Genomic DNA, 15782 nt, shown 5'->3' on the forward strand with positions numbered 1-15782 from the left:
AACCATTCGTCGACTTTTTCGCCGGCGGGGGGACTGGCAGCCCGGCCCGGGCGAATGGTATGGCAGTCGCCATGGCTCCGGCAGCGATGGTGATGTCTCACTAATCTTCTTTTAATCAATCAAGTATCTTACGTACTTTGCATGCTCATATTATAATCGAACGTACAAAGCTGTTTTATCAAAATAATACTGAGTTTAATGATCAATCAAATATTATTAGCAGTTTAATCAGCATGAGAAGAAAAAAATCAATGTAATTTTCATTAATTTTAATGGTGACATGTTAAAAAGTAATGTTTTGATTGATGGTGGTAGGCAACGACACTAATGGCAAGAAATGACGTGGTCGGAGATTATCAATTGAAAATGGCATAAACATAAGAAAAAACTAGTAAGTATTTAATTATGCAATGGCATAAACATAAGAAAAAAAAATAAATAATTTTGTGTGATTATCATTCATGCACGTAAGTAGTACCACATGGCTTAGACTTCTAAGTATTTAATTAATCGTTGCCTCTAAATAGGACAGGAATTAATGACTTAGGATCCTCATATCAGTTGCTCGCACTGCACATGCAACGATTGGATGACATTTCATCAATATAATATTATATTTTGCATCATTTATGTGGGGATTTACATGCATACCACAAAATTTCTATGTACTTGTACATCTAACACGTAAACTTTGCCTTTTACATTCATACCACCCAAATATTTTATAGCATATAAAAAGATTCCTGAGAATAATTGATTGAAGACATAGCATAACTTTAACTAATATTATTATTGAGAATAATTTTAAATTGATAATACTTTAATCTGCTGTTATCACTAACATAGCCTCATGCAACTCAAGGATTCAAAGAGAAATGCAGGCTAAAAAGATAGAGAACTTCAATTGAAATATTAGTACACCACAATATTATATACATTGGGATTACAAACAAACAGTTATGAAATAACTCAAATACATAAAAGATGATCATTTAATTAATTATTTATTTATTAATTAAACCACTGATTCACTTTCATTATCTATTTATTTATTAATTAAACCACTGATTCACTTTCACGTTGACAAATACATAAATATTATTTATCACTTTATCAAGGAATTGGAAGTAAGTGGTTGCCCAAGACCTCTTGAGCAATAAGGTCCCCAATACACTCCATAGTCCAACAACAAAACCAAGCCCCATACCGAGGAACAAACCAAAATCATCATCATTAAGAGAATTGCCTTCTTCATCACGTATTTTATGTTCAGCGGCTTCACATGTCGTATGTAGTGGTTTTCCACAGAGTTTTGGATTTTTGTAGTAACTTGATTCAGAAAATGTGTCAAGTTGGGTCCCCGACGGGATTCTACCAGACAATTGATTGTAAGATAAGTTGAGAAAACTCAATGCAGTGAGCAACACAATGCTCTCTGGAATATCTCCTGAGAAATGGTTCCATGAGAGATCCAAACTTTCTAAGCTTTGCATAACACCAATTTTGTTTGGTATATGTCCCGTGAATTGGTTTCTCGATAAATTTAAGCTCATCAATCCAACAAGGCTCATTAATTCAATAGGAACACCACCAGTGAGATTATTACAAGAAAGATCTATAATATTAACAAGAGAAAGTATGCCTTTGAATTCACGAACAATTCCTTTAATACCAATCATTATTGAATCAGGTAAAAGTATGCCTGGAATGTAGACAAGATTTATGGAAATCGACGGATCAAGCCCCTCATTTGGAAATATAAGACCATCATGAGGATATAGAGATTCAAGCCGCTTATTTTGTACGGTCATTGAATTAAGAAATTTAAAAGATTTTGGGATTGGCCCAGAAAGAAAATTTTTTGAAAGATCCAAGATTTGTAGATCTTTTAGTTTGGATAGCTCCCAGGGAATTGATCCACGGAATTTATTTGAGTGTAAGCGTAAGATCTTCAGGGACAATAATTTTTCTCCAATCCACAAAGGTATGCTTCCTGCAAGATAATTTTCTCCCAAGTCAAGAGTAATAAGCTTGCTGCAATTTTTGAAAAATGGCATATTCCCTTCAAAAACATTGTTGTTGAGGTGCAATGAAAATAACATTGGTAGATTCCCTATCCATTGTGGAATAGAACCCCTTAAGTTGTTGTATGAAATGCTGACAAACTTTAGCTTCTTGTAGCTTGAAAAATTATGATTGCAATTTGGAATTTCTCCAGAAAGATTGTTATGTGATAAGTCGAGAAAAATTATTGAAGGCATTTGACATATAGAATTAGGGATTTCACTTGAGAGATGATTTTGAGAAAGGTCAAGCACCACCAACAAACTCATGTTCCCATTTAAATATAACTCAATTCCGCTTGAGAACTTATTATTAGAAAATGATACAGAACGTACATAATTCCTTGGCCGAGGAAGGCGTCCTTTCAATTGATTTGATCTTAAGTCGATAGCTGCCCCTAATGCAATATTTAATGACATTGGAAGTTCACCTCTTATTGCATTTTGAGACATGTTCAAGTAAATTATTTGAGATGATAAATTCCAAAACCAACTCGGAATGACATCAGAAATACCACAATTGGAGAGGTCTAAATTGACAAGCAGATTTTGATTTTGAAGCCATAGTGGGAATTGAGGACCAACTAGACAAGAACCTATGTAAAGATAAGTAATTTTAAATGGTGGAGTCCAATTAGGACTAATCATGTTAAAATTCAATTGATTATCCGAAAGATCTTGGTATTTTAATTGTGATAGATTTGCAAAATGAAATTCAGAGAGACTACCATGCAAATTATTGGAACAAAGATCTAAATGAACTAGGTTAGTTAGTTGTCCAAGACTCCGTGGAATTGGTCCATCAAACATATTATTTCCAAAATTAAGGTGTGTTAAATTTAGCATATCTCCAACCCATTCAGGTATGCTTCCGCTCAGTTGGTTATTAGAGATATCCATTATTGTCAATTTATATTCTTTGCATTTTAAAGCAGTTCCACCATCACTTAATTTTGTAAAATTATTATAGCTAAGGTACAAAAAATTTAGATTACATAATAAACTTGAAGAGGCAAATGAGATAGTTCCAGTAAGAAAGTTTGATTCGAGGTATAATGCGTTTAATCTTTTGCATTGTCCTAACCAGTTTGGCAAACTTCCATTGAGATGGTTTTCTTCAAGAGCAAATGTTTCAATAGTTGATGAAAAATTAGAATATGGAAGTAAATTCGGAAGTACTTGTAAGTTGCATGATTCCAAATACAAATTGGAGAGAGCTGGAAGCACACTAATCTCATGTAACCAATTCGTAGCGAATGTTAGATTCACAGCCGACATTTCAAGGAATTGTAAAGAGAAGAGGTGGGTCATCCATAAGAGGTTATAAGCAACTAGAAAATTTTCACTAAGATCAAGGTATCTAAGTTTTGTCAAGTTTCCAATATGAGGTGGAATTTCTCCGACGAGCCCCGAGCTGGAGAGATCAAGATGCCCCGAAGTGGAGAGATCAAGATAGCTCAATTTAGTGAGGAAACCAATAGAATTTGGGATCCTCGCTTGATTGAAGAAAATGATTCCCAAGCACAAATATTGCAAGTGTCGTAAGCGAAACAAAGATGAATGTAATGATGCAGCATATACAGAGCTACTCTCAATGCCATAAAAAGCAGAAAAATCAAGTTTGATGACATGATTTGTTTTATTACTACAACTCACTCCCTTCCATGTGCAACAATCCTCGTCTATATCCCAAGCCGAGAGAAAGAGTTGAGGATCAGATAGACTTTGCTTAAAATCAAGAAGGGCATCTCTTTCCTCAGCACTGCAACGTTGGTTCACCTTGCGAATAGCTAAGCCACCTTCGCTTTCCGCTCTGAAGCAATAAAAACATAGAGTAAGGATTAGCACCAGAGAAAACTCAAATCTTGCCATGATAGTTGGCATAATTCTGGCTCCCTCGCTCTATCCCTATTTATAGCACATTGGTTGAAAGATTTCTTCAAAATTCTCCCCTATACTTTTCGTATAGTCTTTTTCTACATAATTAATTAGTAAGAAGTTCATTTAGTTTAATTTGTAAGACTTTTCGACAAAGCTGTGGACTTTGACGTTAAATGTCGCAAGAATTGTCAACTAATCTTTCAATATAAATATATGTATGATTAAAGTTCAGCCAGACGTTAAATGTTGATTTTTGTTTTCTTTTTGGGGTCATTTACATACATTCCACCAAATTTCTATCTATTTACAAATCTACCACATATATTTTGCTTTTTTACATTTAAACCGTCCAAAAGTTTCATATTACATAAAAAAATATCATCATTTTAACTTTTAAATGGTGGAATACAGCTTTTCATTCTTGGGTAAGATATGTAAGAATTGAAGTTTAGGTGTTAAGATATGTAAAAACTTTGAAATTGGGTGGTATGCATGTAAATCTTCCTTTTTTCAGTTTAATCTAGCTTCAGTTGTACATTATTTATTATTGACCTCATTTTAAGGTCAATCAACGAACATTACTTGAGGTAGATCTTGAGCCAAAAGAGAACAAAATGCTTGATTAGATGAATTTTTAATCTTAATTTCAATTCAATTAAAATAAGTCTTTATCAACAATATATTAAAAAAGGGGCATTTACATGTATACCGCACAATTCTCACGTGCTTTCATATCTAACACCTAAATTTTAATATTTAACATCACATTAAAAATATCATTCCTACTAAGATTTTAAAACTGATGAAATGCATATTTGTTTTTTGCATAATTATATAGCACCAAAAGTGTTTTAAATGTAAATATCAAATTGTAAATGTTAGATATATAAATTTATAAGAATTGTGTGGTACTTTAGTAAATTTCCCTTGAAATTATTGATTTGATATAATGTGTGTGAACGAGGAGAGATTATTGCGTGCGGACACCGCATGCATCTCTGCATGCGGTGTTCGATCCTGGCCGTCGATCACGGTGATCTACGGTCAGGATTATTTCCGTTTTTTAAAAAAAATAATAAAAAATTTTAGGTGGGGCCTACCGAAATACATCAGGACCGTAAATCATGTGATTTACGGTCCAGATCGGCGTCCGCACGCAAGCTGCGTGCGGACGAGAATAATTTTTCGTGAACCAGACATGCGCCGTAGCCATCATAGTTGACCGACTTTTCTCGTTGACTGACTTACTGCATTAATTGAGTCCCAATCGATCATTAGGATTTACTAATACAATACGCAAGCTAAATATATAATTAATTAATTTATAAATGAAAGCAACAATAATAAATTCTTACGTAAGTCATAAATTTTCTTGAAAAATTTTTATAATTTTGACGCCCAATTTCTTATAATAATATTTATAACATTTTTGGTTTCATAAATTTATACAACAAAAATGTTTAGTTAACATTTAATAAGATAGTGAGAGTGATACTTTTCATATGAAGTTAAACATTTGAGCGGTATACATGAAAATTGTATTATTTAAATGCTATTTATGCAAATACATAGTAATTGTGTGGTCTGCATTAATATTTTGTATCCTTCCTGACTAAGATTTGAAGTATTTATTTAATCATAGCCTTTTGTTCATCACTTTCACAGGTCTTATGAAGTGATATTCCCCACAGTCGGGATTTCCATAGTAACTTGATTCATTAAAGGTATCATGTTGGGTTGCCACCCAGAATTCTACAAGACAATTGAGATTATTACTGGAAAAAGCTATAATGTTCACACCAGGGAGTATGTCTTTGACTTCACGAACTACTCCTTTTATACCGATCATTAATGAAGCAAATAAATCTACACCGGGAAGGATGATAATATTCACAGAAATCGAAAAATCGAACACCTGAATTATAAAATATAGGACTATTGACATCCATTTTTGATGCAACATACACGGGAAAGTCTTATCGAGTGACATGACAATATAGTTGAGTCATACACTATCATTGCCGGGCTTCAAGTTGAGTGTTGCCAAGCCGGCATTGCTTCCAGTATCCTCAAGGTTGATGTTCGTTTCTGTGACACAGGAATATATCACGCTGATATGAACATTCCCTTGGTGCAGACTCTCAATTAGAGTACCCCGCTACGTGTTCGGACCTTAAGTCCAAGGCCTCGATAGACAAATTTCATGTTGAAATTGCTTTGCTCGACTATACGTAGAGGGTTCGGCGTAACCACACCCAAAAAAAGTTTGGTCATGCCGGGCAAACAGAGGCTATAACATAATTACATCATAATATGGGCGTGACCACACCCAAATCTTAATAGGCATCCAAGCTCGTCGACCGGTATGACCACGCCCGCAAACCTTATATTTTAGTAGAAAATTATAAGAAAACATAATGATTGATATGATAACTTTTGTTGAGCTACTTTAATATATAATAGAAGAGTATAATTATGCTTCATGGCCCTAAAGTACTAAATAATATAATCTTAATTTCAATTCAATTAAATAAGTTTATCAGGAATAGGTAAAAAAAAAGACATTTACATACATACCACACAACTCTTATTTATTTACATATCTAACATCTAAACTTTAAAATTTAACATTACATTAAAAATTTCATTCTTACTGACTTCCTAAAAATGTTAGAATGCATATTTGTATGCATAAATATATAGCTATATTTTTGTTCTTTTCGAAGCTCTTATTTTGCTTTTTATAAGCAGCGTTTATCAGAAGACTAAATAAATTATTTATAAAAAGGAAATTAAAAGCTATATTTTTATATATATTAAAACTATGTTGAAATCGAACGTCAGACTTTATGAAGTGCTTAAAGAGAATTCTTCATGCAATTTGCACATAAAATTCAACTGAGTAAATTGGTAAAATTATAGACGAGCAAACAAGATAATTTATAGAGGATCTTGTACTCTTTTTCTGAATTGAAGAAAAAACCGCCGCTTTGCTCCCGAGGACGTAAGCATTTTTGTCGAACCTCGTTAAATCTCTGCGTTTCTTCTTGATTTGTGTCGATTATTGAATCCTCTTTACCCTAATTCCCCAACAAGATTTGATCAGGAAACAAAATTTGACCTTGTAGAAAATCTATATATATGTTATAGGAGGCTTTACAATAATGGTACTAGAAATTTTATATTTGTTTTATATGTTGATGATATGCTAATAGCTAGTGACGACGACGGTGAAGAATTGTGAAGAAATAATAAATTTAAAAATTTTAATTTTTAGTAAATTTGAGATAAAAGGTTTGGGTCAGAGCATACATATTCTTGAGCTAGTTATAATAAGGAACATTGAGAACTGCTAATTATATTTGTCAGAATGTAATTATATTTGGAAAAAGAGGGGCTTTGCTTGTCTATTTAACTAATATCGAGTATCTTCCGACTTTGGTTAGGGTAGGTAGACCTCCTAGTTAAGGATGTTCTAAGAGAAAGAGCGGCATTGCTTGTCTAATACTCGAATCAAAGTGAAGATTGCTATTTATTTGAATTAAGTATTAAAATAATTAAATAGATTTAATTTTTGTTTATTCTTGTGTGTAGCCTATAATGTTGCTTATTATCACCTTAATCTATTAAATCTTCACGTATAGTTTACATTAACGTTAAATCTAACGGAATATTATTATTTACTTACTTTACGCCAAAAATAAGGTTCTATGTATGTTAAAAGTGAAGTTTAAGTGTTAGATATATGAAGGCATAGGAATTGAGTGGTATAAATGTAAATCTTCCAAAAAACAATAATAGGAATACAACAATTGAAAATCCCATATTCTTTCATTATGCGATGGCATAAATATAAGAAAAGAGAATTTTAATTTTGTGAAAAAATGGCATTTACATACATTTTCTATGTAGTTACACATCTTACACCTAAACATTACTTTATTTATATTTATACCACTCAAATCTTTTATATCATATAAAAAGATTCATGAGACTTTAATTATCATAATGTTTAGTATTTCTTGATATCAAACAAGTTTTTTTGACTTAATAGAATACTCTACTTTATCACCCTTTTTATATAACATCCTAAACATCCAACTATTATGAAACATAAATATGAGTTTAGAAATAATTGATCCATGACATATCATTACTCATAAAAAATCAGGCTAACTTTAATTTATACTTTAACTGATATTATAACTCAGAAAAAAATTGATTTGATGATACTTTAATCTGCTATTATCAGCAACATAGTCTCAAGCAACTCAATGATTCCAAGTGAAATGCAGACTAGAAGGACAGAGAACTTTAATTGAAATATTAGTAAAACACAACATTATATACATTGGGATCACTAAAAACACTTTTTGAAATAACTCAAATACAAAAATGATCATCAGTTAATTATGTTATTTGATGATTGAACCACTGATTCACTTTTACGTTGACAAATACATAAATATTATCTATCACTTTATCAAGGAATTGGAAATAAGTGGTCGCCCAAGACCTCTTGAGCAATAAGGTCCCCAATACACTCCATAGTCCAACAGCAAAACCAAGTCTCATACCAAGGAACAAACCAAAATCATCATCATCCTTAGAATTGCCTCCTTCCTCATGTAATTTATGTTCATCACCTTCGCAAGTCTTATGTAGTGTTTTTCCACAGAGTTTTGGATTTCCGTACTAACTTGATTCTTGAAAAGTGTCAAGTTGGGTCCCCGTCGGGATTGTACCAGACAATTGATTGTAGGATAAGTTGAGATAACTCAATGCATTAAGCATCACAATGCTCTCTGGAATATCTCCCGAGAAATGATTCATTGAGAGATCCAAACTTTCTAAGCTTTGCATAAAACCAATTTTCTTTGGTATCTGTCATGTGAATTGGTTTCTCGATAAATTCAAGCTGATCAATCCAACAAGGCTCGTTAATTCAATAGGAACTTCACCGGTGAGATTATTACAAAAAAGATCTATAATGTTCACAAGAGAGAGTATGCCTTTGAATTCACGAACTATTCCTTTTACGTCGATCATTATTGAATCAGGTATAAGTATACTTGGATAGCTGGTAAGACTTATGGAAAACATAATGTCGATCCCCTCAATTAGAAATGTAACACCATCATTAGGAATTAGAGGTTCAAGTCTCTTATCTTGTATGACCATTGAATTGAGAAAAGTAAAAGATTTTGGGATTGACCCTGAAAGAAAATTTTTTGCAAGATCCAAGAATTGTAGATTTTTTAGTTTGAATAGCTCCAAGGGAATTGATCCATGAAATTTATTTGAGTGGAAGCATAAGATCTTTACGGACAATAATTTTTCCCCAATCCATGAAGGTATGCTTCCTGTAAAGTAATTTTCTCCCAAGTCAAGGGTAATAAGCTTGCTGTAATTTTTGAAAAATGACATCTCCCCTTGAAAAAAATTATTGTTGAGGTGCAATGATAATAACATTGGAAGGTTCCCAATCAATTGTGGAATTGAACCCCTTAAGTTGTTATATGACATGCTGATAAGCTTTAACATCTTATAGTTTGAAACACTACCATTGCATTTTGGAATTTCTCCTGAAAGTTTGTTATGTGATAAGTCGAGAAGAATTATTAAAGGCATTTGACATATAGAAATAGGGATTTCACTTGAGAGATGATTTTGAGAAAGGTCAAGTACTTCCAAGCAACTCATGTTCCCATTTAGATACAACTCAATCCCGCTTGACAACTTATTGTTTGAAAATAATACATAACATACAAAATTCATTGGTTGAGGAAGATGCCCATCCAATTGATTTGAGCTTAAGTCTATAGTTGCTTGAGATGCAATATTCAATGACACTGGAAGTTCACCTCTAATTGCATTTTGGGACATGTTCAAGTAATTTATTTGAGATGATATATTCCAAAACCAACTCGGAATGATATCATAAATACCACAATCAGAAAGGTCTAATTTGAAAAAGGAGCTTTTGATTTTGAAGCCATAGTGGGAATTGAGGACCAACAAGACAAGAACGTAGGTAAAGAAAAGAAATTTGAAATGGTGGAGTCCGATTAGGACTAATCTTGTTAAAATTCAACTGATTATCTGAAAGATATAGGTGTGTCAATTGTGATAAATTTGCAAAATGAGTTTCAGAGAGACTATCATGCAAATTATTGGAACTAAGATCCAAAATAGCTAAGTTAGTTAGCTGACCAAGGCTCTGCGGAATAATTCCATCAAACTGGTTATTTCCAAGATAAAGGAATATTAAATTTTTCATATTTTCAACCCATTTAGGTATGCTTCCGCTCAGTTGGTTATTGGTGATATCCAGGATTGTCATTTTATATTCTTTGCATTTTAAAGAAGATCCATCATCACTTAATTTTGTAAAATAATTATAGCTAAGGCCCAAATCATAGAGATCGCATAATAAGCTTGAAGAAGCAAATGAGATTGGTCCAGTAAAAAAGTTCATATAGAGGTATAACACTTTTAATCTTTTAAATTGTCCTAACCATTTTGGCAAACTTCCATTGAAATGGTTATTAGAAAGATCAAATGTTTCAATGGTTGATGAAAAATTAGAATATGGAAGTGAATTCGGAAGTGTTTGCAGGCTGCATGATGACAAATACAAAGTGGAGAGAGCTGGAAGCACACTAATCTCATCTAACCAACTCATAGCGAATGTTAGATTCACATATGACATATCAAGAAATTGTAAAGAGAAGAGGCAGGACATCCATAGGAGGTTATAAGCAACTAGAGAATTACAACGAAGATCAAGAAGTTTAAGTTTTGTCAAATTTCCAATATGAGGTGGAATTTCTCCAATGAACCTTGAAAAGGAAAGATCAAGATGGTTTAATTTAGTGAGGGAACCAATAGAATGAGGGATCATCGTCCGATGGAATATAATTTGACTCAAGCACAAATATTGCAAGTGTCGTAAGCACATAAAAGACAGATGTAACGATGTGGCATATTAAAAACTATTCTTAATGTCTGAAAAAACAGATAACCTGTTTAAATCAAGTTTGATGACATGATTGGTTTTATTACTACAACTCACTCCCTTCCACGTGCAACAATCCTCTTTTATAACCCAACTCGAGAGAACGAGGTGAGGATCAGATAGACTTTGCTTAAAATCATGGAGGGCATCTCTTTCCTCAGCACTGCAACGTTGGCTCACTTTGCGAGTAGCTAAGCCACCTTTGATTTCCGCTCTCAAGCAATAGAAAGATAGAGTAAAGATTAGTAGTAGTTGAGAAAATTGAACTCTTTCCATCAGAGTTAGCATAATTATGTCTCTCTTGCTCTATCCTATTTATAGCAAACTAATTACATTAAATTAATTAATTATTATTACATAATTTAAGTAATATTTAAATTCAATCAATGCCCCCACTGCCTTGCATTATTATTACATAATTTAATTAAATATCGGACTTTAAAATTATTAATGAGATAAAATATTTGTATGAGGAGTATAAAAAAGCTTTATGACTCCTAAAGTACTAAATAATTTAGTCTTAATTTCAATTCATTTAAAATAAGTCTCTATGAGCAATATTTAAAAAAAGGGGCATTTACATTCGGACATTTACATACATACCACACAATTCTTATTTAAATTCTTATTTATTTACATATCTAACACCTAAACTTTAATATTTAAAATTACATTAAAAATATCATTCTTACTGACTTCTTAAAAATGATCGAATGCATATTTGTATGCATAAATACATAGCACCAAAGTGTTTTAAATGTAAATATCAAATTGTGAGTGTTAGATATATAAATTCATAAGAATTGTGTGGTACATATGTTAATTTCCCTTGTAATTATTGATTAGATATCTTATGTGTTAAATAACACAAGTCACAGCCATCATAGTTGAGTGACTTACGGCATTAACTGACTTACGGCATTGGTAACGAAGGTGTGGCATTTCCTATGGTCGATACAAATATTTATTTTTAATGTATATCTTAATGTATTTTTTATTAATATTTTCTTAAAAAATATTAGTTGAATTATGAGTTAACTCGAGCTGATTCATGAGTCGATTTGACTTTGTTGCACCCTAAATTAGACTAACTTAATGCATTGATCATGACGCAAAGAACTTTTCTAATAATGACGGAAAGACCTATTCATAAACTTAATTTTGAGTCTCAATTGATCATTAGGCTTCACTAATAAATACGTAAGCTAAATATATGCAACAATAACAACAATTACTACAAAACTTTCATCCCACTAAGTGGGATGATGATCAAAAGGATTAATGTTATGATTTTTGTTCGTTACAAAATAAATTAGGTGATGTATGAATAAATAAAAATGTTTATGGTGATATTTCAATTAAAAAGCTTATATTCTAGATCATGATGCAATAAATAAATTAAAGAGAAGAGACTGTTAATTGCTAAGCTTGACTTGACTTAGGCTTCAGTTGATAATGAAGGCAAAGCTTTGATGTGGACTGATAACGAACTTGTTATGGTATGGCTCATATACCATATAGGGACAGACGTTGGATCGAGGCGGAGAATCTGTTCAAATTGAGAAGTTACGTGGGTTGGGGTGTGGGGGCAAAGCCCTGCCGTATGGTACATGGGCAATGTTGTAATTACATATTGTGTCTAAGGATTACTCCTGGGGTTATAAATAGACATGTTAGTAACCTCAGAAAGTATCCCTCTATTATGTAATATGTTTCCTGAATATTGAAAGGAACTCGCCGCTCTGCTCCCGAGGACGTAGACATCTTTGTCGAACCTCGTTAAATATTTGTGTTCTTCTGGATTTGTGTCGATTCTAGTTTTTCTTCGCCCTAATTTTCTCAACAAGTGGTATCAGAGACAGGTTCTGAGGGCGGAGGAGATCGTCACAGGAGGAAGAAGAATTTTCGGCGGAGGGGAAATCTATCACAGGAAAGGAGAATCTTCACGCGAGGGATAGCTCGCGGGAACGATCGTTCGTGAACTTGCGAGAACTCCTTTCGGTGGCGAAGGAGGAGGTTTCACGCGAGCGCGACAGGTGAGTTCGAAGGAAGACAAGGCGCGATCGAATCTTTCGATCGGCTTCACACAAAGCTCCAGGCGAATTCGGCGGATAGCAGCCTGGTTCGGTGACGAAGGGCTGCGACAGTAGCGAATCACCGAGGCAGCGCGAGAGGCAAAGTTTGGCGCTGCGGGATTTCTTTCTTTGAGCGGTGAAGAAAGCGAAGCGAAGTGGAGGCGTGATTTCCCGTTTCCTTCGCTGGATGCGATTTCCGATTTCCTTCTGAAGGCGATTTCCTTTGATGATCGCTGGATGAGATTTCTGATTTCGTGATTTACTTTGGTGATCACTGAAGGCCATTTATGAATTACCTTTGCTGAAAGGAAAAGCAATTCCCGATTTGCTTTGGAAGCTGGAAGAGAAATTGGAAAGGAATTATTTCCCATAGAAGAATATTCTCTTGCTACTATAGGGAGGCGTAATTGGAGCTTTTGTCTCCAACTGAAAAGTTTTTAAATTAATTGAATAAAAGTATTTAATTAAGGAAAACTTAATTAAAAAAAATTAATTAAGCAAAATTCCTTAATTAAGGTAAGAATTTTTTTTCCTTAAAAAAAAATTCTAAACAAGGATTTGCATAGGAATTTTTTGCAAAAAGGTTTCGTTGCAGGTTTAATTTTCAGATGATATTTTCTGGTGCGAAATTTGAGGTGGTGAAGTTCGACGGAATTGGTAACTTAGAATTATGACAAACCAGGTTGAAAGATTTGTTGGCGCAACAGGGAATCTTGAAAGCTTTGCGGGAAGCAAAACCAGATGTCATGGAGTATGAAGATCGGGAAGAATTGCAACAGTGAGCGGCAGCGGTGATACGCCTATGTCTGGCAGAGGAGGTTATGTATCACGGGATGAATCTGAAATCTCTAGAGGAGATTTGGAAGAAATTAGAAACTCAGTTTATGACAAAATCTCTAACGAACAAGTTGTATCTAAAGCAAAAGTTGTATGGATTGAAGATGCAAGAAAGGTCTGGTCTGGCGCAACATGTCAATGGATTCAATCAAATAATCACAGACCTGTCACAGCTTGATGTGAGTATTGGGGATGAAGATCGAGCGATGATTTTGTTATGTTCATTGCCCTCTTCCTATGAACACCTGGTGACTACTCTGACATATGGAAAAGAAACTATCAAAGTGGATGAGATTACTGCAGCATTGTTGACTCACAACCAGTGGAAGCAGAATGCAGGGGAAAGCTCTCACGGTGACAGTTTATATGTGAAGACTAAGCAGAATCGTGGAAGGAAGAAAGAGAAGGAGAGTTATGGAAGGCAAAATTCCAGATCCAAGTCTTGAGACAAAAAGGAAATTCATTGCTACAAGTGCAAGAAGTCAGGTCATATGAAGAGAGATTGTCCAATGCTGAAGAAGCTGACTGGGCAGAAAGGTGATACTTCATCAAAGTCTGTAAATATGGTGCAGAATGAAAATTCAGATTGCAGTGATGGCGATATGCTGTCAGTTTCATCAACTCAGTTCACAGATGCATGGATTCTCGATTCAGGGTGTTCTTATCACATAACACCTAATTGAGAGTGGTTTACTTCATACATGTTAACTAATTCTGGCTCAGTCTATTTGGGTGATGATAGATGCTGCAATATAGTTGGTATTGGAGAAGTCAGAATTATAGAAAAGTCAGAATTCAGATGTATGATGGCACTGTTAGAACGTTATGTGATATCAGACATATTCCAGATCTGAAGAAGAATTTGATTTTCTTGGGCACTCCACACAGAAATAGTTTTATTCCTAAGGCTGATGAAGATAGGGAAACCATCAGAATTGTTAAGGGTGCACTGACGGTGATGAAAGGAAAGTTGACTGCAGGTAATATCTACAGACTGTTAGGGATACAGTTGTAGTTGGAGTTCATTCTGTTGAGTCAGATAATGACAGCACAAAGCTATTGCATATACGTCTTGGCACTTATGCGTCTGGGTCATCTCAGTGAAAGTGGGATGACAGAATTGCATTGAAGAAATCTGTTGCATGGGGTTAAAAGCTATAAGCTTGATCTTTGTAAGTTCTGTATCTTGGAAAACAAACTAGAGTCAGTTTTATAACTGGAAAGCACAAAACTGAAAAAATTCATGACTATGTGCATTCTGATGTATGGGGCCCTACTAGGGAATTGTCATTGGGAGGATCTCAGTATTTCGTTACATTTATTGATATTTCTCCAGGAAAGTTTGGGTGTATTTCTTGAAGCAGAAATCTGAAGTCTTCTCTATAATCAAGCCGTGGAAAGCTGAGGTGGAGAACCAAACTGGCAGAAAGATCAAGTATTTGAGGTCTGATAATGACACAAAGTACACAAATTTGCAGTTTCAGAGATTTTCTGTAAGGAACATGAGATTCAGAGACATTTTTCAGTGCGCACGACACCACAACAGAATAGTTTGACAAAAAAGATGAACATGTCCTTAACTAAGAGGGAAAGTTGTTTGAGACTGAATGCAAAGCTTCATAAGAGTATTTGGGCAGAGACTTTGAATATGACATACTATCTCATCAATAGATCACCTCGAGTATCGTTGGGTGGCAAGATCGCAGAAGAGGTATAAATAGGTAATTCAGTTAAGTTCGATCATGTACGAATTTTTGGTTGTCCTGCTTATGTGCATGTTCTGCTTATTTGCATGTACCTGAAGAGGAAAGATCAAAACTTGATGCAAAATCCAAGAAGTGCATCTTTCTGGGCTACAAGAAAGGTGTGAAAGGATACAAGTTTTGGGATCCGATTGCAAAGAAGATG

The 15782-nt window shown here is 34.0% G+C and overlaps 1 protein-coding gene and 1 pseudogene across 1 annotated transcript; both read right to left on the bottom strand.

Annotated features, from left to right (window-relative positions):
* Positions 1-1052: 1052 nt before the first annotated feature.
* Positions 1053-3812, bottom strand: LOC110032567 (DNA damage-repair/toleration protein DRT100-like). The gene is made up of 2 exons (XM_020736235.1): positions 3720-3812; positions 1053-1993 (listed from the first exon to the last, which is right to left on the bottom strand). The coding sequence occupies exons 1-2, from the start codon at positions 3727-3729 to the stop codon at positions 1053-1055; spliced, it is 951 nt and encodes a 316-aa protein (XP_020591894.1). The 5' UTR covers positions 3730-3812.
* A 1768-nt stretch (positions 3813-5580) lies between these two features.
* On the bottom strand, positions 5581-9371 carry LOC110032569 (annotated as a pseudogene).
* Positions 9372-15782: the final 6411 nt, after the last annotated feature.

This window comes from Phalaenopsis equestris, unplaced genomic scaffold (assembly GCF_001263595.1).
Source record: "Phalaenopsis equestris unplaced genomic scaffold, ASM126359v1 Scaffold000973, whole genome shotgun sequence".
NCBI lineage: Eukaryota > Viridiplantae > Streptophyta > Magnoliopsida > Asparagales > Orchidaceae > Phalaenopsis > Phalaenopsis equestris.